At 43.4% G+C, this 9405-nt stretch overlaps 1 protein-coding gene across 1 annotated transcript in view; it reads right to left on the bottom strand.

Moving 5' to 3' along the window:
* Positions 1 to 3472: 3472 nt before the first annotated feature.
* EMP3 (epithelial membrane protein 3) overlaps positions 3473 to 9405 on the bottom strand; it is a 52995-nt gene continuing 47062 nt past the window's right edge. Inside the window, exons 4-5 of the mRNA XM_040325675.1 lie at positions 4808 to 4948; positions 3473 to 4309 (exon numbers count right to left, since the gene is read on the bottom strand). Coding sequence (XP_040181609.1) covers positions 4140 to 4309; positions 4808 to 4948 — 311 coding nt within the window. The 3' untranslated portion in view covers positions 3473 to 4139. The remainder of the gene's footprint in view (positions 4310 to 4807; positions 4949 to 9405) is intronic.

The raw sequence follows: 9405 nt of genomic DNA, 5'->3' as shown, positions 1-9405 counted from the left end.
AGAGCTTTCTTTTGGTGGTATTTGATCACCTCTGCGGTTTTTATTTTTTGCGCTATAAACAAAAATATAGCGACAATTTTGAAAAAAATTCAATATTTTTTACTTTTTGCTATAATAAATATCCCCCCAAAAAAATATAAAAAAAAAAATGTTTTCCTCAGTTTACCAGCGGTTTACCAATTTCATCTGATCGTCCCATAGAGAACAGCAGGCTGTGTCCGTGTCTACTCTACATCAGCAGAGCGAACACGGACCAGTCATCTGCCTGCTCAGTGGGGATCAGCGAAGAGTTCTCCTGCTGAGCAAGCGGATCCAATGGTGGATTCTGCCAGTGTGAAAGGGACCCCAGGGATTCCCTCTCTTTGGAAAGTTTGGCTATGGGACTGGAAGTGAAGGAAAAAACACACAGCGCGGCGGGGAAAACAGCTATTCATAGAACGCTGGCTGTAATGTTCCCCGCGCCGCGGTGATTAACGCGGCAGCGGCGGCATCATAACAGTAGGTACGGGGGACATGGCTGGATATACGGGGGACATTGCTGGATATACGGGGGACATGGCTGGATATACGGGGGACATGGCTGGATATACGGGGGACATGGCTGGATATACGGGGGACATGGCTGGATATACGGGGGACATGGCTGGATATGTGGGGGACATGGCTGCAATATGTTTGGGGACATGGCTGTGTATATGGGGGACATGGCTGGATATGTGGGGGAACATGGCTGCATATGTTGGGGACATGGCTGCGTATATGGGGGACATGGCTGGATATGTGGGGGGACATGGCTGCATATGTTGGGGACATGGCTGCATGTGGGGGGACATGGCTGCGTATATGGGGGACATGGTTGCAATATGTTTGGGGACATGGCTGCGTATATGGGGGACATGGCTGGATATGTTTGGGGACATGGCTGCATATGTGGGGGGACATGGCTGTATATGTGGGGGGACATGGCTGCATATGTGGGGGGACATGGCTGCATATGTGGGGGGACATGGCTGCATATGTGGGGGCACATGGCTGCATTTGTGGGGGGACATGGCTGCATTTGGGGACACATTTAAAAAAAAGTATCGGTATTCGGTATCGGCGAGTACATAAAAAAAAGTATCGGTACTTGTACTCAGTCCTAAAAAAGTGGTATCGGGACAACCCTAGCTTTGACAATAAAACCTGGAAGCTTATTGGTGAGCTGCACCAGATTTTGCACGCTCCAGTTTTAGTAAATATCCCCCATAATCTCTCTATTTTTACAAGCGTGATCCTTGTGGAGACATGTACATACATCATACCTGGTTGACCCAGGGTACTGCCTCCCCCTCTAATATTTCTGTTGTACACGGATTGCAAGAAGAATCTCTCTTGCTGCCTATTGTATTCTGACAGCCGACACAAGTCATATTCAGGTACTTACACATGTTGCATTTATTATACATTTATTTTTTCTTATGAATATATAACTGCATTAAATTGTGTTTTTACATCTGCTTGGAGTTCAGCTTTCATTTGGCTCAAATAAGAAGAGGACTAAGGATTTCTTTTATATTACATTAGGATCGGCGCTTCTACATAAACATTATCTTTCCACTGAGCACATAACCTTCGTTCAGGTAATGAAAACACTACGCCAATGCACAAATATGAGCTTTAGAAATATGATGCACCAACATTATTTTTAGTCATAGCCTGCCGCTGCAGAACAATATAAGTAACTTGATGAGCAGCAGAAGAATATGTAGTGTTTGCATTTTTTTTTTTATAGTAAAAAAATATCTTAAACTATATATAAACTAGGAAAATAAAATGTTTGTTTTACCTATATCAACCAAGCAGGTTCTTATCTTCATTTTACAACTTGCATTTGAAAAATAACACCAAAAACCTGACTGTTTACTCTTTAGAACATGAGCCCCACATTGTGAATAAAATACACATACATACAAGCAAATCTTGTGAGATGTACTGGAAATGTAAAAATGTGGATAGGCTATGGACATTCTAATATTTACATATGATTACATTTACAGTATATTTAAAGCCAGAATTTTATTTTGGATAGAGTAGGACCATCTGTATCTCATTAGGGAGATGTTCCTTCACTTCCTGTTCTGTAGACTCAACAGGAAGTGAGAAGATATATTTTCAATGTGATGGATATTCCCTCTTATGCCCTGTACACACGATCGGTCCATCCAATGAAAACGGTCTGATGGACCGTTTTCATCGGTTAACCGATGAAGCTGACTGATGGTCAGTCGTGCCTACACACCATTGGTTAAAAAAACGATCGTGTCAGAACGCGGTGACGTAAAACACAACGACGTGCTGAAAAAAACTACGTTTAATGCTTCCAAGCACGCGTCGACTTGATTCTGAGCATGCGTGGATTTTTAACCGATGGTTGTGCCTACTAATGATCGTTTTTTTTCTATCGGTTAGATATAAAACAAGATTGCTTTTTTTTAACCTATGGATAAATAACCGATGGGGCCCACACATGATCGGTTTGGTACGATGAAAACGGTCCATCAGACCATTCTCATCGGTTTGACCGATCGTATGTACGCAGCATCAGGCAGCTGTCGTGGAAATAAGTGGAAGATTTTCCCTCTGTTTCTGTTCAGGTAGCAACTCTCAATTTTTGGATTTACTCTCACTTTTTGTTCCAGTTACACAGGTAATCAAAGCAATTAGAATCTCCCTAGAAGGGGTACAGACAGCAATAAAAAGCTGACAGTGGTTTTAACCCCTCACCCCCAGTGCTAATTTCACCCACGGAAATATTTTCGTTGACGAAATTAACAATATTTTAATCGACTAAAACTCAAACAATTTAGATGACTAAAATACAACAAAAACTAAAATGCCATTTTAGTCAGAAGGCTATGAATAAAACGGAATTTATAGTTGAATAAAATGCACTGGAGGTTTTAGTGGACTAAAATACTACTAAAACGAAATTGAAATCTGACACTACTACTCAATCCAAATCTAAAAAAACTGTTTTCCTTTAGTTATTTTAACAATAAGTAAGTAAGCTTTAAAACAAGTCTCCACCAACCTTCTTAAAGCTTACAACCAAAAACACTGTCACATCACTTCAGCAGTTCAGCTTGCCCTCCCCTCCCTTTTTCCCAGCAGTGTCCAATGTAAACACAGAGCAGGTTCACAGAAAGAGAGTGGTTCTCTTGTAAAATTTGAGGATGAGTTGCTCCACAGACCATGCAACTACAAAGGTCAGTGGTGGCGTGTTTAAGTTTGTTTTCCTGGATTATGTAAATATCCAAATGTCTATAGCCTGGATAAAGTTCTACTCCAAATTGTATAGCACAAAAATTGCAATGTCTTCCAATTAAAAAAAGGTACCAAAATACATTTAGAACCCTTTAAATTATTAGTGACTCTGTCAATTTTTTTTCCTTCAAAACCGTATTTTCTAACATGATAATAAAATATATTAGATGACTGCAGATTTGACACTGGGTATACACAACATATAAAAAAAACTAAAACTAAAATTATTCTCATTATTAAAGCAAAGTGGGAGTGTGTATATCCATTTTTAGACTAAAATAAGCAAAACCTAACTAAAATATTTTGAATATGAAATAATACTTATATTTTCAGTTATGTGTAAATGTACTTAATCTGATAGTAACAATATTCAATTTGAGATCAAGCAATTCCTTTTGTCCTTCTTTCTGCTGTTGTTGGCCTACATTAAAAAGGCAAAAACACTGTTTTATATGGCTTTTGTTGCATGGGGCTGTTCCCTGAGGGTATGCAAAAGCAGAAACATATATTGCTCTGCATACAATAGCAATGAAGGTATAATGTAATAAGATGGGTTGTCTTCATGAGGAATGTTGAGGAAATCCATTCTGAATCCAGCCGTACATAAACTATAACATTTTTGCAGTATCCAGGACCACAGCAGGCCATGGAATGGAGATCGATAAGGATAGCAACAGTGCCTTTAATTATTATGATGGCGATGTTTAAAATTTGGTGGACCACAAGTTTCCAAAGCAGGCGGATCCAGCTGAAACCCCAGAGACAGTATTCCATCCCACACAGTCTGGGCAAAGATCTCCTGATATGTGGAATAAGAAGATGTTTTTCTGGTGTTACTGCCGCTTTCGCAGGTGAATGTACATGATTCCACTCACTAAACTGAGAGGAAAGACCACCCAGGCCAGCACAAAGCAGTGACCAAAATGTCCTCCTTCAGGCTTGTCTTGATGAAACTCCTTCACATGGCTTGCGTAGATCACTGCTCCCGAGAACACAGCAAGACCTGTACAAAGGGTTGGATCAGTTACTTATATTATGATCATATAACAAAACACAAAAAGTTGGGAAACAAGTCTGACCCCTAAATCTAGGAGCCATCTGGAAGTCCTAGTAAGTCTGAATATGTATACAAAAATCCCCCTTCCTCGCTGTTTACTTTTCTTAATTCCCCTGTGGCCTCCTCCTTCGTTTACTGCCTATCAGACAAGAATTACCGTGTCCCTATTGACACCAATGGGGTCATGCGCAGAGACTGGCAATCTTGCTGAAGAGATTTTTGTCCGCCAGGCTGGAAACACTAAAAGAGTTCAAAGCTCTGGAACCAAGTAATTAGCTGGGGTTATGGTTAGCAGTTTTAGCTTGGGGGTATATTTAGCAAATACAGTTGTAAAGGTACAAGCTACCTTAATTGTCTTATGTAGTGCACTAATATATACATAATTTTCAGTATAAACTACAGAGGGAGTATAATAAGCATAACAATGTCGCTTAAATGTCTTACTTGCAAGTATCTGGAAGACACCTGTGGCATAAAAGAGTCCACCTTTATCCATGGTGTAGAGCTGACACATGAATAACATGAAGGAGAAGCTGGAGAAAAGGACCGACAGGACCATCAGAGCTTGAACAGCATGGAACCATTCTGAAGAAGACAAGACAAACGTTAAAGATGCAGTTTACTTAGTGCACGCAGTTCAACTCTGGATATCATGATTAATGTTCTGTTCAGTAGGAGGTTGACTATGAAGGTGATCTAACTTAAAGTGAACCGAAGATGGCCTAGGACATTTCTAAAAATACTAATCACCTTGTGGTAACCGCCATTACCTCCACCAGACATTGTATGCATGTGTCCCTAAGGAAGCCCTTGGATCCTTGGCCCAGACTGCATAAAAGGCCTCAAATTCTGACCTTGCTGACTGCAAAATCATTAAACTTTAGTGAGAAGAAGAGGCTCTGTCGTTTGATTGTTGAATGATATATATATGTTTTTCAGGGAACAGCTGCTTGCGGTCATTCAGGAAGCGCTACTGCCACCTCCTGATCTTATACCTTATTTTTTTGTCCACCTTGCTTTTTAAAATCTTTTTTTTTTTTAATACAGAACCGCAATGTTACATTGTGAAATCGCGCCACAACTGTGAGCCAAGAGTTTGGTTTGCATGTGCTGTGTGACCCCATTGATCTCAAAGGGCAAGTTTGAACCCAAGTTAGGAATGCCTTGGCTGCGAAGGAAGGCATTGTGGCCATGGCATTTACTGTATACAGTGCTGTCATGCTGTATTGTTAGAATTTGGGTGGTTGACCAGGGGGCCTAAAAACCAAGGCTCAGCCCCTTGGCCAGCCGCCTGTGTGAAAGAGCATTTAAGCCTCGTACACACGATAGGTTAACCAGAGGACAACGGTCTGAAGGACCGTTGTCATAGGTTAACCGATAAAACTGACTGATGGTCCGTCACGCCTACACACCATAGGTTAAAAAAACCGATCGTGTCAGAACGCGGTGACGTAAAACAAAACGACGTGCTGAAAAAATGAAGTTCAATGCTTCCAAGCATGCGTCGACTTGATTCTGAGCATGGGTTGGTTTTTAAATGATGGTCGTGCCTACTAACGATCGGTTTTGACCTATCGGTTAGGAATCCATAGGTTAATTTTAAATAAAGTTGGCTTTTTTTTAACCTATGGTTAAATAACCTATGGGCACACACACGATCGGTTTTGACCGATGAAAACGGTCCTTTAGACCGTTGTCCTCTGGTTAACCTATCGTGTGTACAAGGCTTAAGAACTATAGACCATCAGATAAAAGAGAGCTATGGACTAAAAAATGTTGTATTTTAGAAAAGCTGAAACCGTTTGCACAATCGAATAGATTGTCTTCAATATCACATTAGGGTTGCAGACAGATCTTAGGAAGCTGTGTTCTCTTTAAAGTTAAATTATCTTGATACCATGACATTTTAAATGATTCAGTCATAAATTAAAGTGAAATGTTTTTTTGAAGAAAACATAAGTAATGAAAACAAAAGCTAGGTGAGGATGCCAAGAGGCCCTTGGCATAAAACAAATTCTGGGCACTGAATGTTTTATTTTTCTCCTCATTAATCATCTTTCAAGGCTTCTCTAAACAGTACGACTGCTTTGTGGGCCCACATGAAATTCACTATCTATGCAATTAAAATAAAAAAATGCAGTGGAAAATATTTTAAAGTACTTCCTAAACTGTCTTAAGCAGGGTAAGGCTGGAACCGTTGTCAGGTTTTTATTATTGTCAGGGGATATTTCCTTTCACATCATGAGATATATCTATAGAGAGAGAGTGTGTATGTATATATATATAGTGGGGAAAATAATTATTTGATCCCCTGCCCACTTAGAAATAAAGGCCCGGATTCACAGACAGCGGCGCACATTTATGCCGCCGTAGGGTATCTCCTTTACGCTACGCCGACGCATCGCAGAGAGGCAAGCACTGAATTCACAAAGCCAGTGCTGCCAAAACTGCGCTGGGTTTCCTGGGCGTAAGCCGGCGTAGGTGGAAGTGGGCGTGAGCCATGCAAATGAGGCGTGACCCCATGCAAATGATGGGCCGAGCGCCAGACAGATATGTATAATGAACGGCGCATGCGCCGTCCCGTGGACGCATCCCAGTGCGCATGCTCAGAATCACGTCGGAACTACTCCCTAAAATACGCCGGATCACTGCCTACGGCGTGAACGTAACCTACGCCTAGTCATATTCACGTCCAACGTAAACTACATAAAATACGTCAGCTTGTGTTCCCTGGTGCAGACCTTTGCATGGATGCTGCTGAGTTACACCTCCTTTATGGGGCATAACTTACGCCGGACGTATGACTTTACGCGCACTGCGTCGGGCGCACATACGTTCGTGAATCGGCGTATCTCCCTCATTTGCATATGTGAATAGAAAATCAATGGGAGCACCAAATGCGCCCAGCGTAAATATGCGCCCACTCTACGCCGGCGTAGGCAAGTTACGTCGGTCGGTTGAAGCCTGTTTTAAGGCGTATCTTAGTTTGTTGGTCCGGTGCATAGATACGACGGCGCATATTTGCACTTACGCGGCGTATCTGGAGATACGTCGACGTAAGTGCTTTGTGAATCTGGGCCCATGGGTTTATAATTTGTATCATAGATGTATTTTAAATGATAGAGACATAATATCAACCAAAAATCCTGAAGAAACACATGATACAAATGTTATAAATTGAGTTGCAGTTTAGTATAGTATTTGATCCCCTGCCCACCAACTATATTTCTGGCTTCCACTGACTGGCTACAGTATGCTCATGTGGTACACAGATTAGTCCTGTCAATTTAGGAAGGTGCTTCTAACAACAAGCTTGGTGAGAAGGAGACAACTGTTGGAGTGATTACCGTATTTATCGGCGTATACGCGCACTTTTTTCCCCTTAAAATAAGGGGAAAATCGTGCGTGCGCGATATACGCCGATACCCGCTTCCGGCGCTCAGTTTGAATGCCTGCGCCGACATATACCGAGTGCAGTACACTCGGCTACATTCGGCCAGGTTCGGCTTCGCTCGTGCTCACGCATAAACGTCACAGAGCGTGAGCACGAGTGAAGCCGAGCCTGGCCGAATGTAGCCGAGGGTACTGCACTTGGTATACGTCGGCAGAGGCGTTCAAACTGAGCGCGGGAAGCGGCGATTCGACGGGGAGACAGTGCGGGAGAAGCCGGGAGGACACCACCAAAGCCGCAGACGGACGCCGGACCCGACGAGGTGGACACCACCGAAGCCGCAAACGGACCCGACGAGGAGGACACCACCGAAGCCGCAGACGGACCCGACGAGGAGGACACCACCGAAACCGCAGACGGACGCCGGACCCGACGAGGCCGCCGATGGACGCCGCGCAAGACACCAAAACTAAATACTAAAATGTTTTTTTTTACAGGAATGCGGGTCCACATTAGGGGTGCGCGCTATACGCCGGAGCGTGCAATACCCCGATAAATACGGTATTCGCAAATGGAAGAAATACAAAAGAAAACATCAATTGCCCTTGGTCTGGAGCTCCATGCAAGATTTTGCCTGATGGGGTAACGATGATCATGAGAAAAGTGAGGGATCAGCTCAGAAATACATGGGAGGAGCTTGTGAATGATCTCCAGGCAGTTGAGACCACAGTCACCAAACAAACCTTTGATAACACAATACGCTGCCATGGATTGCAATCCTGCAGCGCCCACAAGTTCCCCCACCTCAAGAAGGTACATGTATAGGCTCATCTAAAGTTTGCCAAATGAACAGCTAAATGATTCAGAGAAGGATTGAGAGAAAGTGCTGGGGTCAGCTGAGACCAAAATGAAACTATTTGGCATGAATTTGACTCGCCATGTTTGGCGAAAAAAAAATGCTGACTATGACCCTAAGAACACCGGGCCAGATTCACATAGAAGAGCGGCGGCGTAACGTATCGTAGATACGTTACACCGCCGCAATTTTTCATCGCAAGTGCCTGATTCACCAAGCACTTGCGATGAAAACCAACGCCGGTGGCCTCTGGCGCAAGGCGGGCCAATTTAAATGGGCGTGTGCCATTTAAATTAGGCGCGCTCCCGCGCCGGACCTACCACGCATGCTCCGTTTCCGAACTCCCGTTGTGACGTCATTTTTTCGAACGGCGACGCGCATAGTGTAATTCCGTATCACCGTAACTCCTAATTTGCATACCCGACGCTGGTTTACGACGCGAACTCCCCCCAGCGGCCGCGGTCCGTCTTCATCCGATTCCCCATAGGGGAGATTGGAGAAGAGACAGGGCGGTCTCTGCACAGTGTGCGGGGACCACCCTATCCGCCGACAGCTCAGCGGGGATTACGGATGATCCCCGCTGAGCCGCCGGACACACACGGAGCGGACACAAAAACGGTCCGCTCCATGTGAAAGAGGCCTAACAGGTCATGTTTTCAGGATTTCCCTCAGATGAAACAGCTGTGATAATTATTAAGGCAGTGAAACTGATCAAATCACCTGTGCAAATTAATGGAAAGCCTGAAAACATGACGTGCTAGGGGTACTTGAGGACTGGAATTGAGAAACATTGCT

Source organism: Rana temporaria, chromosome 10 (genome assembly GCF_905171775.1).
Source record: "Rana temporaria chromosome 10, aRanTem1.1, whole genome shotgun sequence".
Classification (NCBI taxonomy): Eukaryota; Metazoa; Chordata; class Amphibia; order Anura; family Ranidae; genus Rana; species Rana temporaria.
The sequence above is the reverse complement of the archived record's forward strand: the minus strand, read 5'-3'. Positions and strand labels throughout refer to the sequence as shown.